This window comes from Sander vitreus, chromosome 22, assembly GCF_031162955.1.
Source record: "Sander vitreus isolate 19-12246 chromosome 22, sanVit1, whole genome shotgun sequence".
Lineage (NCBI taxonomy): Eukaryota > Metazoa > Chordata > Actinopteri > Perciformes > Percidae > Sander > Sander vitreus.
The window spans coordinates 26,091,291-26,107,544 of record NC_135876.1 but is presented as its reverse complement, the minus strand read 5'-3'; the positions used below and the strand labels follow the sequence as shown (position 1 = coordinate 26,107,544).

Sequence of the window (16,254 nt, the reverse complement as noted above, 5' to 3'; positions counted from 1 at the left end):
GAAATGCTGGAATTTATTTTTTGGGACAAACAGAAAGTTGTATTTTTTTCTCCATAGTAACAAATGTGTTGAGGGTAGGCCATATCTGTGTTTGGGGTTTGTTTGGCAGTTACTTCCTCGATGCTTCCTGTTGATAAGCTGCCAGACTCAGAGAAACAAACGGTGAAGAATACGATCAGTGTGAATCAACTTCTTTTGACTCTCGAGATGTCTGCAGACATTCACGCTCCAGATCTGAGTTTGAACATGAGAGAAGAAGAGGAGAACCAAGCGAAGATCTACGAGAATGAAGACACTCTGAAACAAAGTCTCAGGTCCTGTAAAGTCAGTATGTACAAAATAACTAAATATTTTATTGATGTCTGCGCATGTCTGATTAAATCCTGAACAATGAATGTTGATTCCATTTAATATGGTTTGTACAAGAGAAAACAATATCAGTCGACTTCAGCTAATGTTTATAGACTGGTCTGTGCTGTGGACGTTGAAATGCAATTTAGTGCCACTTGAGTTAAAAGGTCCTATTTCTAACTGAGAAGAGGAACACAACGTAAGAATGAAATGATCAATAATACCATAAAGCCACTTCAAACATGCTTCATGTAAACATGTTTGACTGTTCTTTGTCTCTGTAGGACCACTCACTCGAAACAATCCTTCAGCTGTCAAAAGATGTCCTTTTGGAGCCAAAGCAGTGATTCTGGGAGTGCTGTATCTTCTGATATTGGGCGGGATCTACATGCGCTGTGAGGATTTGCTCTTTATTCTGTAACAACGTGCCCGGCCCTATTTTGGGTTGTACACATCTCAGTGAGAACAGATGACTCAGATCACTCTTTACCAGTTTGTTAATTCTGTCAAAAGTGCAAATTGAATACTTGAAGCAAATGTGCTGCCGTAATGGAAAGATGTTAAAAATGTACATAACCTATTTAACTGAAACACTCTCCAACCAGTAGATGCATTTAGACCTGCTCAAAAATGTACTAATGTGGTTAAAGCAGGATTGTTAGTAAAGCAGTCTGCCTCCTCCCACATGCCCCAATCCCCCCCAGCCAAGCCCACTCCGTTGTGATTGGTCATCTTCCGGAAGTCCTCCAAAGGGGACGGCTCAGAGCATGGAGCTGAATGACCATGTACGGAAGTCCATTTCATTGAAGTAGTCAAATACAGGAAATTCAAAAAGCAAACTGAGACCCAATGAGATCAGAGCGTTCAGAGCTTGGCGGAGCTAACCAAAGCTGCCTGCAGGGCTCACGTCTAAATGCATTTACCTCATTATTTGGCACTTTGGTATCGTTTAACATGACTATACAAACCTTTTTATAGGTCAGAAAAGACGAAAAAGCCCAATAGGTGCTCTTTAAACAAACTGTCCTACACATAAGTAGATCTAGAATTTTAGATGGGCATGAATGTTGAAGCAAAAGTCAAATGTTTTCTGGTATTAAAGCCAAAGTGCACCAGGCTAGTTTATGGAAAATAGGTGCAATAAAAAAAACGAATTCCAGGTTCAAAGTCTGAAAGTGATTTTTACTAAAACACAGCAAGTAACTTGACACTGCAATTACTTAAAGGTGCTCTAAGCGATGTCACACGTTTTTTAGGCTACAACATTTTTTGTCACATACAGCAAACATCTCCTCACTATCCGCGAGCTGCCTGTCCCCTGAACACACTGTCAAAAAAAAAAAATCGCGGTCTCTGTAGACAGCCCAGGCTCCACAAACGCCAACAAAAACAAACTGTGCCAACCTGCACCACCAAACATAACAAACAGTCTTCCAAAGTTCCAGCCAATAACCGACAAGAAGGATTTGGGGGTGGGGGTTGGGGGGTTAGTGCGGGGTCGCACGGAAGGGAGGTGGAGGGGACGGGATGAGGAGGAGGGAGGGGCGAGCTAGCCTTGTTTTGTTTGAAAATACTTTGAACGTCAACAAGAAGTGCCGTCACTCAACATCGCTTAGAGCACCTTTAGAATATGAATAATTTGTTGTTGTTAATTTGTTTTTGTTCATGGTTTTCCTTTTGTTCCCACCAGATGTTGTTGCCACGTTGGAAACACAAAACTTGATGACAGAAAGAGAGCAGCTCAATATCAGTCTGATCCAGCTCACTATCAGTCTGAACCAGCTTAATACCACCCTGATCCAGCTCACTATCAGTCTGAACCAGCTTAATACCACCCTGATCGAGACGCAAACCAGAAACATTAATCTGGCTAAAGAGAAAAGACAGCTAGAGGCCAGATGTTACAGCTGGAGAAGCAGAGATGTTTTCCCAAGTGAGAGTTATTGTTAACAAACAGGTAATGTGAGTCTTGTCAATATGGCATTAACTTGAATTTTCTTTTCTTTTTTTCTCCCAATTTGGAAACGCCCGTTTCTCCTCCACAGAAGGCGGCATTGATCCACTGAAATGAGCACATCAATGCATGTTCTTCTGTAAGGCATATTAAACAGATTTATACTTTTACGTTTACTGAGCTGTCATTTGTGTTAACCTCCCTGCATTAATGACACAAAGGGCCTCATGCAGAAACATTATCTTTAATTTCTCTTGCATTTAGAAGTCAACTCAGGATGCACGAAATGTCACCTACCCAGGTGTGGTGTATGATGAATCCTAGTTGATCATAATTGTTGAGATTAGAGATAGATTAGATAGGATAGATTATATATATATAGTTATTATATATATTTTTTATGGTATATATATATATATAGTGTTATATATATATATATATATATATATATATATTATATATTATATGAAGTATATGAAGATATATTATTACATATATATATATACATATACATATATATGCAAGAGTGTACATATATTACATATATATAGCATACATACATGATATATATACATTATATTATATTATATATTATACATATACATGGTTATACATATGCTATATTATATATATATATATATATATATTATTACATATATATATTATATATATATATATAGATATATATATATATATATATATATATATATGCGTATATATGTTACATTATATATATATATATATATATACATATATAGTTATTATATATTATATATATATATATATATATATATATATATATATATATATATATATGTTATATATATATATTATATTATATATATTATTATATATATATATATATATAGTGTAAGATATATATACATATATTATATATATATATATATATATATATTAAAGAGATATATACATATATATATATATATATATATATATATATATATATATATATATATATATATATATATATATATATATATGAGTATATAGAGTGTGTAGTAGGTAGTATAGGCAGGCAGGAGAGTATATATATATATAGCATATATATATATATATATATATATATATATATATATATATATATATATATATATATATATATATATATATATATATATATATATATAAGTAAAGATATATATATATATATATATATATATATATATATATATAGATATATATATATATATATATATATATATATATATATTTGTGTTATAGTGTTTCTCGAACACCATACAGGGGGAGGTGCTGTGTCGTGTGCAAATACTCTATACTAATGTGATGCAGCTTTAAACTGATTTTAGATCTTACAGACTGCATAACACTTCAGTTCATTGGACTGTTGTAGCTGAGTGTAACAATGTCTCTCACTGTAAAGGCATTTTATTCAAATTTCTAACTTTCTTTTTCATAATCTGTAATGGACTGTTAAATATCTTCTCAAAGCACAAACAACTGAACCTAAAACAGTCAAAAAGTCAAATACTGCACATGAGTGGTGGGACATTTGGGCAGAAATGGCACCTTATGTGGTTTTGTTGATACTGCCCAGCTAGGGTAGCAACCAAGTCAACTTTAATACAGCATTTTGCTGTATAACAATACTTATAAAGTGAGACAAAGATGTTTATTTTCTACTGATTTAGTTCCAACCTTCAACATGGCCTGAGAGGCATGTTATCTGGTTCATGGCATAGGAAATAATGTTTGAGTCAATTTGCTAAGGAGTCCCAAAATGACCATAATCAGCAGATCTAGAGAGGATAAAGTGTGCTTTTGGTTGCTTCACACTCACAAGCTGCTGCTCATATCTGATATTTGACATCCACTCTGTCAGGCAGTATTTGGTCGTGTTTTCTTAATGTGAAGTGCATTAAGCTCTCAGGGCCACCGGTGATCAGGGTCTTTATTGACTTTAACTGAAGAGACGACCAGGCTTTTAGTAGAGATGGGCCTTTATTTCTATAAGCAGTACTGTATTCATTATATTTTAGGAAGTAGGCTCTCCGTTTTCTGATCTGCTGCAGTTTGATTTACTGTTGCTGGGGTTTATCGTTAATACAAACTCAACACACATTTTGTTAAAAACAGTCAGTCAGTTAAACTTTGGCTGTTACCTCAAACACTGATATTTTAAAAATAAATGTAAATTAATTGTAAATACCAGCTCTTTTTTATGTGGTTAACTGTTAAAAAAGCACAATAAAAAAATGAAAAAGAGCAAATCTTGTGGCACCCTTGGCCCCTTACTTAAGGCACCCACTGCTTTAAACAGTTGGAGGTTTTAGAAAGAAATGCTGGCATTTATTGCAGTTTGGGCAAAATTTTGTTGTGGGCATTCAGTATCTGGCTGGACTACAACAGAGCCGTTTGGAGCAGTTTGTGAACAGTGTTTTCTGTTGGAGATGGTAAGTCCCTTTGGGGGGGGACTTTGGGCTTTTTTACTTTGTAAACCTATAACGTGCATAAAAATATATATATATAACACAAAGGAAAGGAAAAAGGCAAAAAGCTGAATATGAGCACTTTAAGGTTAGGGTTTTGTTACATTATCTGAAATGCTTGTGTTTTCTGTGTAGCTGATCAGTTTTATTCTATTTTTATATATATATACACACACATACATACATACATACAGAGAAATGTATGTAATTCAGAAAAAAAAACTGCAAGAATGAAAGAAGGTACCTACCTTGTCAGGTATGCAGACGATTCTGTGAGTCTTCTTTTGTGTTGTTGTATTTTATTTCAGTAAATGTGCTTAAAAGGTGTTATTAGATTGTCTGGGTGATTAAAGGTACCATGACATGCTGCTCTTTGGATGCTTTTATATAGGTCTTAGTGGTCCCAAAATACTGTATCTGAAGTCTTTATAAATTTTGAAAGTCCTGTAATACTGTATCTGAAGTCTCTTTTATATAGACCTTAGTGGTCCCCTAATACTGTATCTGAAGTCTCTTTATATAGCCTTAGTGGTCCCTCAATCACTGACATCTGAAGTCTCCTTTTATACAGGCCTTAGTGGTCCCCTATCGCAAATCTAGAAGCTCTCTTATAGGTATCCTGGTGATACTAATCACAGTATTCTGAAGTCTCTTTTATATAGGCCTGATGTATCCCTCACCAGCTTTGTGGAGCCTGAAGCCCTTTTTTATATTAGGCCTTAGTGGTCCTCATACTTAGTACCTGAAGTCTCTTTATATAGGCCTGATGTAGACTCCAATACTGTATCTGAAGTCTCTTTTTATATAGACCTTAGTGGTCTCATACTGTGGCGCAGTCTCTTTATATAGACCTTAGTGGTCCCCTAATACTGTATCTAATGTCTCTTTGACCAACTGCCACTTTGCTCGTTTTCAAGCCATGACGTCTCTCTCTCTTTCTCATGGGCGGGCCAAATTCTCTGGGTGGGCAAAGCAGAGAAAGGGGAGGTAACCTTTCTCCTCATGACGTCATAAAGGGAAGATTCCTGATTGGCCCATCTGAGCTTTCATTTCCTCAAAGGCAGAGCAGGATACCCAGGGCTCGGTTTACACCTATCACCATTTCTAGCCACTGGGGGACCATAGGCAGGCTGGGGGATCTCATATTAATGTTAAAAAACCTCATAAAGTGAAATCTTCATGCCATGGGACCTTTAAGGTTAGTGTTTTCGGTTATGTTAAGTTATGGGATATGTTTATGTGTTTTCTATAATGGTGATCACAGTGTTATTCTATTTTCTTTTCTCATGTTTCGTCGTGTTTTTTAGTTTTGTTGTGATTTCTGTCGTGTTACGTTACCTGAAATGATGCTCTGTTTTCTGTATTATGTTATTGTATACTATCATTAATACTAGGGGTGTCATTATTTTGATTCATATTGAAAACAACCCTTTAAAAAAAAGGAGTTTAGTAAACTGCTTGTTATGTGTGGAACTATTTTAGAGATGAGCCAAAAGCTGGATGTTTTTTGTGTGTTTATATGTATAGAAATGTTTGTAATTCAGAAAAACTGCAAGAAAGATAGAAGGTACCTAGCTTGTCTGGTGTGTGGATGATTCTGTGAGTCTTCTTTTGTGTTGTTGTTGTATTTTCAGAAATGTGCTTAGAAAGTGTTATTACATTGTCTGTTTGGTTGATGTGGGTTAGGGGCTTGTCTGCTTTTGTGGTTCATGTTATTTCAAATGTTTGTGTTTTCTGTGTAGCTGATCAGTTTTGTTCTGTTTTTTTTTTTATTCATTGTGTTTCTGAAATGTTGCCGTCAGATATACTTTTCTCTTATATTTATGCTACCTATGTTCTCATGTTTATGCCTCTTTTTATATATTGTCTCACAATGTCAAGCACTGTGAGTTGAAATGTCCTATATAAATAAAACTGCAATGGTTACCAGGCAGTGGTACTTGCTAATACTAATGCTAATAACCAGCAAAGAGGCCTCTGTCTCTTTAAGATGTGATCAGTGGGATGTTTGGCTCTCGGTGTAACTTACCTGAATAAATAAAGGTTAAAACAAGATGAGCTCTGACATGTCAGCGGGGGCAGCCACATTAGTTTAGCCTAAGCAGATAAAATGAAGATATAAAGCTGGGTTCAAGCCAATGGGTATCTGCTCTTTGCTCGGGTTAGAGTAGGATTTAAAGACAGCGTAAAGGTAAATAAGGTCAATGGTGTCGTCTGTCATCTAAAGTGAATAGTGGGCTTCCATAGCAAAACGTGTTGTTATGTCAGCTGACAAAACAACACTTGCTAGAGTTTGAATCGCAAAGAGAAGCGTGTTAAACATTTTGGCAGCTACAGCGACTTGTTGATAGCATCCAGATCGCATATAGCTCCCTTCCTGTTTTGTATGTTCAGCGGTGGCTTTTCACGCTATCGCTCTTTCATCAGAACAAGTGGGGAAAAAAACACACTTGAGTGTCGACAGTCATGACTTGGTATCAGTTTATAAAACCAACAGAACTTACCACTGGGCCTGGCTCTCCGCGATCACCTCTGGCTCCTCTGATTCCTGGGCCTCCCTGTTTGAAACCCAAAAAGCAGGAGTTAATGAGGGGTTCACAATTAGTACATTCAAATCCACAGTGTCTCAATACTGTGTGTGTGTGTGTCTGTGTGTTTGTGCGTGTGTGTGCGTGTGTATGTGTCTGTGTGCGTGTACAGATACCCACAAAGCTGAGATATACAAGAAATATGAGCTTTAATCTGCCAAAAGTAAAAAGAAAACTGTACTGAAATAACATCAGTAGCTCAAACTGCAGATGAAGCATGTTGTTGAGGTGATTTCTTGTGTCTTCATGCATCTGTGTGACTGCATGCATGAATGTGTGGTACAGTCTGTGTGTTTCGTAATTGGGATAATAATCGTGTAGTCTGACTGTTGCTCTCTGCCTGTTTGCCAAAACCATCAAGAAAAAAAGAAAGAAAAATCAGGGGTTTGGTGACGATTGTCCGGTGCAATCAGGCCCAAAACAGGCTTGATTCTCGAGTGATGTGTACCTCGCACAGTTTATTTGATATATGATCTGAATGTAATATCACCGTTAGATTCAATACTAATACAATAACTTGAGCGTCTGACTGTGAGTGAGTATGTATTGGATGCATTTGTGTGAGGCTCACAGGTGGTCCAGCAGGGCCGGGGGGGCCTTTGCTGTCCTGGGTGCAGGTGCAGGCTTTGGGCATGGCTGGGCAGTCTGCCTCCTTCCTCTGGATGATCACAGCATGATGAGAGTGACAAAAACAAAAAATATATATAATGGCAATGACATGGCATGATAAATGATTAAATAAAGCAGGCAAAGGGAGCAACGCATTCTCATAAACGGATTTGTATGATATCGTATGAAAAGTTATGCACACTAAAACGTTAAGATATCATACAAAAACTAGGAGACCGCCGGCTGGTCATGTGACATCGGCTACAGAGCTCCATGGCGCTGAGCAGAAGGCGCTAGCTGTTTAAGCCGCTACAGAGCTTCCTGCTGCCGGCCACAGCTAAGGGGGTAAGCGAGCATCCGGAAAGCGTACCTCCTATGCGGAGATTCTGAGGCTAACAAGCCATCACCTCCCGTTAGCATCCCATTGACTGCCATTCATTTTGGCGTCACTTTGACAGCGAATTGCTTAACATCGGAAGCGTTTAAAGACTCTGTTTGTCCGTTGTTTATTTCTAAAGAAACACGACAATGTATAAAAGGCTCCATTACCTTGTAGCTCATGATATGGCTCCGTAGCAGACGTTTTTGTAAAAATAGTCTCACGATTGTGTCATAACCACGAGACTAACTGTCGCATAGTAGAGGAATTACCATACAGTACAGGAGAAGCTTGCAGGCAATTGGGGTGGGGGGGCGTGTGGAGGCATACAGTCAAGGAAGAAGCCCATAGAGAGTCCACGAAAGCATCGGAACAAAATATTTCAGCAACGTTTTGCTCCTACGCTCATGGACAGCTCTTACTCACGCTCTCCGTCTCTGCAAGATTGGGAATGATTGAGATTTCTCTTGGCACAGCTACCAGAAGACTTCCAACTTTCAGACAGGTTGCTCACGTCACATCTACGTCTTCAAGCTCAGTTGGAGCCATCACCGGGAAAGAGCTTATAATTGACTTCACTGGTCTCCGTCGAAGTCTGTGGCGTCGCTGTGTCCATTTCTTTCACGCTCTATGTTCACAGCTCGGCCGTATCAGCAGCAGTTAGTAGACGCGTTCAGTTACCCGAGAATAGGTGACTGTGAGCCGGGTACAGAGCACTGCGAGCTGTCATCTCAAGCTGTCATTTCGGCGGAGATTACGGTTAAGTTTAGGCAAGAAAAAGTGAGCGTGATGCGGCGACAAAAGTTAAAGCTATAGTGCGTAGCCCCATGAGGAATTCTAAGAGATTACAACAAAACTGTCGGCGCGTCCACATGATACAAGCCTTCCGTGATCACGCATATAGTTTTGCTGTTGTAAAAGGCGGGCCCCTATTAATTTAATTCATGAACACTTTTCTCCGTTTTTCGACTCTCCCGTTAAGTCATGCGACAAAAAACAAGTTTTTGTCACAATTTCAAGGCAACACCCTGCGCGTGATTGATAAACAAATGTTCATTTTGAGGGCGAAGTCTTCCTTTAACATGTATTTGATTAGAGACAGTAAACTGGAGTAAAGAGAGGTAAAGATGGCCGTTGACCTCACCAGACCAGGGAGCTCGCAGCACTTGTCTCTGCTGGCCCACGAAGTGCTGCAGACGATGTCGAAGAGCTGAAGCTGGAACTGCAGAGGAGAAAAGAACACTTCAATACACAAACCACTTAAATACAGAGCTGAACTGTATAGACACCAAGAAGGAGGTTTGACAATTAAAAAGGGGAAAACGTTGTCTTGCATTTCTATGAACAGAAAATTCTCTTATTTTGGTTTTGCTCCAGATTTTGACCCAATTCGGCGTATTTTATTTGTAAAATTAGTTTTCACTAACTTATTATGTGAAATGCAATCACAAGAAGCACTCATAGCTGACTCAAAGTGCCGTAACTTCACTGTAAACGCATTCAGAAACTTTCTCTGTGGGATCCACAACGGCAGGAGGGAAAGTGAAACAAAGGCAGTGTTTCCTGTGTGTTGATTTTGTCGTGGCGGCACGCCTTTTAAATGATCCTGCCGACATAATGCCCCCCCCACCCGTTGGCTGCCGCTCACATTGCAATTTAACAACAAGTAGAACTATTCAGAGGTTGTTGGGCCCGTCCAGTTTAACCCCACATACTGTTGCGTTGATGGAGTTTATTGTCAAAACGTTCGCTTTCTTCCGAGTCGACTATTAAACCAACAGCTCCACCAGAAACGTCACCGCGGTGGGTCCATTCTAATTGGACAACGTTCAACCCGTCAGTTCTGTCAGCTCATCGTCCTGATATCAAACATCTGGAAACATTAAAACCGTAAGTGACTCAGTGGAATATTTCATTCTATACTTTGGGTTTTGGTTTCCCTATGAAGAATTTCTTGTAAAATGGGGGGGGGGGGGGGATTGTTGTTCGGACACACCTGCCCCCACTGCTAAAAAAAATCCTAAGGGAAACACTGAAATGTGATGGGAATCTACATCAAATTGTGACCGTGTTAGCTCAGTTGGTAGAGCGGGTGCACATATATCGAGGTTTATTCCTCGACGCAGAAGGTCCAGTGTTCGAGTCCGACCCGTGACGGTTTCCTGCATGTCTTCCCTCCTCTCTCTCCCCTTTCATTTCTCAGCTGTCCTATTAATTAAAGGTGGAAATGCCCAAAAAAAATGATCTTAAAACATTTTTTTTAAAAAGAAATATGACGAGAATTTGGTATTTTTATGCCACACGGCAGGATTACAATCACTGGATGATCTCTGCTACAAATCACCGGATGTCCCGAGGTATTTTAGTGCTGCGCTAATAGGACTGTTAATAATAATCCTGTTTCCTTTGAACCTTTTTTTTGTGCAAAAATGTTCTCAATTTGTCTAATTAGGCGTGCTGAATTCTGAGGTGCAAAATTAGACAGGGCCACCTGATGATTCATGGGGTTTACAGCACAGTGGGAGATTATGAAACTCATGTTATATTTTAGAAATATTCCAAAGAACCAGAGTGGAAAGAATAACACAATCAGTTGCTCCTGGGGGCTAATGTACGGAACGAGAAGCTGAATGTGTTGCTGCTTTTCTTTCAGGTTTAAGACGCACCTTGCTGTTCTGTGAAGTGGCCGTGTTAATGTGTGTGCAGAGAGTACAATCAATAAAAAGAAAGGATTAGCAGCGAGGTAACAGCCTTTTAAAGATCAGCAGGTTGTTCTTTTGTGGAAAACACCAAGTTGGCAGCCCAGGGTTGTGAGCAGCGGAGAAAATAATAATGAGACTGGTGGAGATTATTGTACACATAAGTGTAATTATTCAGCTTCAGAGCCGAATCCATGTGAAGGACTCTTCAAAGGGATATCGAACCAATAAGACACATAGTTTCTCTTCTATTTCTGCACGAGAGTGGCTGGAAATTGATTTGTCTGCTTTCATAAAGCTGCTCCAGAAAAATGGCTCGGCTTTGATGAAAACATGTTTAAAAATTAAGCATTGATGATAGCCTGGTTGACAGCAGACCCTTCTCAGGTGTAACTGAGAGTGGGTCTGGGGAAGGTTCATTCACAGCCCATTTCCAAAAGGGGCATCACCAACGGACGCCGCTCAAATGACTCTGGGCGCAACTGGATAGTCCTTCAACCAATCAGAGCGATGAAGGAGATGACGTATGCAGACTGACGGAAAAACATCTCAACCAGCCAGCATGCTGTGCTATCGTCATCGTGTAAAGCCCGCCTCAACGGTTGTGATTGGTCCCTCGATTTTGGACCACTTTAAAAACTGGACATGGAAGTTTTTCCCTCACCAAAATATAGCAATAAAATATAGTAAATAACGTTGGAGCGTTAGTTATTTTCAAATGATACCAATATCTAGCTTCATTCTAGCTTCATAACGGAAGCCACCACAGTCTCTTAAGGACAGCAAAGTGGGCTTTTAAGAAAAAACATCGGGGCTGGAGCACCAGAAGCCATCTCCCAGCTCCGCCCCCGGCAGACAGGTTTTTTTTTCATCTGTTAGCTGTTATCACTTCAGGGATCTTTTCAGTTGGCATGTTCAGCTGGTGATATCTTTACACGCTGACCCACGATGCCGGTGCTGATAGCCTTCCTTACTTTCACACAGTTATTGGTTTCCGTTCATTTAACGTCACTATTAAAACCAACTTACAGAGACTTTAAACATTGGTAATCCATCACGGCGAACATTTAGTGTTGTGTATTTTGGGCTACCATCAGCATAACATTTAGCTGCTTTCATTTCTGGTTCTTCACATTTAAATGACTGTTCTGCAGGCGTTAGCTAACTCTCCTTGGCGGTGCCTTCAAGGACCAACATCAACACCAACATTCAGGAAAACTACTGTCAGCTTTCTGAGAGCTAAGATAGCAGGGGGTGAAATGCAGAGAGTAAACAAACAATCAAGTGAATGTGGTTGTTTCTTAGCGAGGATAGTTTTTAAAATAAGCCTTCCAACGGTTATATTAAAGGGTAATGTCGGTATTTTCAACCTATTTCCCCATGCATTGGTGTCTAAGTGACTCATGTGAACAAAATAGAAGAAATAGGGCAAATGCACCATCAGTCAGCGTCCACTAAAAGTTCTGTTGTTGCCGCTGACAGGCTCAGATTATTATTCTAAGTGTCTGACAACATTATGAAAGGATCCCTACAGAGACAGACATTTATATTGTTTATTTACATGGATTCTGGTGAGTTTGGTGATTGGGACTGCGGGGCTGTTTCATGTTAAACTAAAAGGATCTTCCTCTTTAACTAAAAGGTCTATCTCTGTAGGGATCCTTTCATAATGTTGTCAGACAGATAATAATCTGAGCCTGTCAGTGCCAAAAACAGCACTTAACGTTACATTGTGGCTTGTTTCGTCGCTGCCAACTGCAGCCGTCTTGCTTCATACTGGATCAATTTCAGAAGTTCTTGTTCACATCAGTCACTGAGACTCAAAAATAATAGAAAAAAGTTACCCTTTAACATGTGCACATTAAGTAGCTTGAATATTTAGTTGTGTAGCACTGTGTGTGTGTGTGTGTTTGTCTGTGTGTGTGTCCGTCTGTGTGTGTGTGTTGTGTGTGTGTTTGTCTGTGTGTGTGCATTGTGTGTGTGTGTATTGTGTGTGTGTGTGTGTGTGTGTGTGTGTGTGTGTGTGTGTGTGCATTGCGTGTCTGTGTGTTGTGTGTGTGTGTGTGTGTGTCTGTGTGTGCGTGCGTGTTTGTGTGTCTGTCTGTGTTCCTGTGTGTGTGTGTGTTTGTGTGTGTGTCTGTGTGTGTGTGTGTGTGTGTGTGTGTGTGTGTGTGTCTGTCTGTGTGTATGTATTGTGTGTGTGTGTGTGTGTGTGTGTGTGTGTGTGTGTGCGTGTTTGTGTGTCTGTCTGTGTTCCTGTGTGTGTGTGTGTTTGTGTGTGTGTCTGTGTGTGCGTGTGTGTGTGTCTGTGTGTGTGTGTCTCTCTGTGTGTGCGTGCGTGTTTGTGTTCCTGTGTGTGTGTGTGTGTCTCTGTGTGTGCGAGCGCGTTTGTGTGTCTGTCTGTGTGTGTGTGTGTGTGTGTGTGTGTGTGTGTGTGTGTGTGTGTCTCTGTGCGTGTGCGTGCGTCATCCTCACCGGTGCAGAGTTATCCTTGTTCCCTCTGGAGCGGACCATCCGGCCCAGAACCTCCGTCCCGTCGATGGTGATGTTTCCCGCTGCGTTGATTGTTTTCTCGGCCACCATCTTGCAGTCGATCACCACTTTGGCGCTCGTCTTGCTGATTGCAATGTGAAGCTGCGTGAGAGAAAACCAGTGTTCACTCACTCAGTCGCTTGTTTTAAGCGCTGGACACCCCACGGACAACTCATTCATAAATTAGCAGAGTTGATGAAGCGAGAGTTCAACAGTTTATCAGTTTCAACATGTTTCAGGCAGAATTACCAAACATGCTACATAACGTGTTTACTTTTCCTCCTTTCAGATTTGACTGTGAGTCAATAAAAGACATTTGAAGATAGTAGTTTGCCTGTGGTGCAGTCAAGTCGAGTCAAATGTTTCAAACAACATGAGCCGACCATAGTGCTGTACAAACATAGGCAGAATAAAACAGGTCAACAGCAGACGACAAAATCATGCATCTACCGAGGCAGAGATCAAGTCAATGAGAAATGCAAAAAACTAAAGCCCCTTTCACACATGCAGTCTTTTCCCTGGGACATTCCCTGCATGGGGGTCACGTGTGAATCGGATTAGGGATCGATAAGAAGGGTAATCCGTAGAGCCAATAGTTTCCACCTCAGGACTTGGCAACGTTGCGGGGAAAATGCTGGTATGTCTGCGGTGTGAATGCAACACGGAACAGTGCAGGGATGAGCACTGCTGGGCCGTCCCTTCCACCATCTAGTCCGGCATTGCAATGGCAATGAGTGAAAAGGTGCGAGGTGGAAATGTTCCTGAATGTGGCTGCATGTGTGAACAGTGAAAATCACTAGCGGTGCCTGAAAGGTTATCCGAGTAATTTCCTGGGAATTTTGTGTGAAAGAGGCGTAATAAACCATCATAAAAGGCCAATTAGTAGCAATGTAGGTACATTCAAAAGGTAAAAGGAGCCAATCCATGAAGTATCCATGAAGTATATATATTATATATTTTCTAGACTTGTTTCCCAGAGGAAGATCAGTGGTTTTCTCTCTCCTACAGTACATGTGCAGCCTGTAGAGGCTTTCAGCTCTGCATGCAGTGAGAGGATGGCGCCCTCTTCCTGTGTAATTTTCATCTGCAATCCCTGAGCAGGTTGGTGTTACACATAGAGAAAAAGAAACCTAAAGAAGGATGCAGCATAGATAAAAGTCAATACCAGAACAGGAACAAGCACAACAAACGAGACAAAACATCACAGACCACTACCAAAACTACACTCTCTCTCTCACTGAATCTGTGCAAAGTTTATTAGCTAGGTGTTGAATTGCACCACATTTATTGTATATACTGTATTTGATTCCACTTGACAGCTTAAGCAGCTAGTTAAGTATGTTTTAACCCTCCGAGGAAGAAGTTGCGCATAAGAGCGCCAAACAAGCCTAGTTGCACATAAAAATGCATATTTTAATAACCAAAATCAGTTTAATCACAATGTAGTTTATTTCAACTATTAATGTGTGTTAACTACACTAAACATGAATAACGTTATCGACAAAATGTGTGCAATGCACCTTTTATGCTTCGCCATGCTATTAGCTGTGCTACTACTAGCCAGCTTACAGCATGAGTCAGTAATTAGCGATAGCTAACTATTAGCGCTAGCGATCCTTTTAGATTGTTTTTACAGTGACACAGTATGAACTAAAGTACAGTACAAACATTACAACATTTCCTCATGACTCCGGTTGGTTGTTATACAAAAGGTTGCTAAACTTAAACAGCCAAAAACGGCGTTTTCTCTCTTCACAATGGCTAACAACAACGAGGCTAAATGGCTAACAACAGGCTAGCATTGTGGGCTTCACTCACCGGAGTTTTTCCTGTTTTTAACAACTCATCAGAACCGTTTTTTGTTTTCTCGTCTTCACAGCTGGGATTCTGGTAAAGGAACAGCTTAATGGTGTCGCCGTTGACATATGTTAATAATATCTATTTTTTTTAGGATTATGTTTCCTTTCATCAATTGCTTGCCAGCACATGACACGTTCAGCACACAGCTTGAAATATCAACAGCAGATGAAATATTTTGCCGCCATGGTTAACAACGCTCTCTCTTCAGATGCGCAGACAGTGTATTGCGCAGGCAGTGCATTATGCCCCGTGTGCACTGCAAACACCTACAGCAACGCCTCTAAGGCTACGTTCAGACTGCAGGCAAGAGTGGCCTAAATCTTCTTTTGTTTTTGGGGTCAAGTGACCAGGTCAGACTTCTTCAGAAGTAGTGTGAACACTCAAATCAGATTTAGGCCACTTCCATATGTGGTCCTGAATCAGACCCAGGTCTGATTGTTTTCAATGCGGCCGCAGCGTGAACAACCGAGGCGGATTTGATGCGTCTTTTACGTCAATCTACGTCGACATTTGTCACAATTAAGCGCCGGCGGGAGTCAGCCCGAGACACAGACAGTTACATTAAAAACTAGACTAGGCTACAACATGGAGAACAGTGATGGAGCCGGTCAATGGAGGGAGAGGGAGGTGTTAGACCTCATTAGTGGATGCTCATTAATGTTACGGCTGCCATTACACAAACATTTTGAAAGCGAACATGCTTCCTTCCTCCATAACCTCCTTAACTTTAGTGCAACAGCGTGCTGCGTCTGATGTCATTGTTATTGTTCTTTTCCGCAAACGGTTCGCACTGGAATCTGATACAGGCCACGTT

General features: G+C 40.2%; 2 protein-coding genes across 8 annotated transcripts in view; one reads left to right on the top strand and one right to left on the bottom strand.

The window, feature by feature from the left end:
* Positions 1-16,254, bottom strand: part of LOC144537385 (collagen alpha-1(XIV) chain-like) — a 223,784-nt gene that overhangs the window by 39,128 nt on the left and 168,402 nt on the right. For all 7 annotated transcript variants that reach the window (XM_078281063.1, XM_078281065.1, XM_078281064.1 and 4 more), the window contains 4 exons: positions 13,524-13,682; positions 9,494-9,571; positions 7,933-8,019; positions 7,278-7,331 (listed from right to left, as the gene is read on the bottom strand). In XM_078281063.1, coding sequence (XP_078137189.1) covers positions 7,278-7,331; positions 7,933-8,019; positions 9,494-9,571; positions 13,524-13,682 — 378 coding nt within the window. The remainder of the gene's footprint in view (positions 1-7,277; positions 7,332-7,932; positions 8,020-9,493; positions 9,572-13,523; positions 13,683-16,254) is intronic.
* On the top strand, positions 13-2,475 carry LOC144537387 (uncharacterized). Its single transcript, XM_078281072.1, has 4 exons — positions 13-328; positions 636-746; positions 2,042-2,284; positions 2,397-2,475. Exons 1-4 carry the CDS (start codon positions 121-123, stop codon positions 2,420-2,422), a joined length of 588 nt encoding a protein of 195 aa, XP_078137198.1. The 5' UTR covers positions 13-120; the 3' UTR covers positions 2,423-2,475.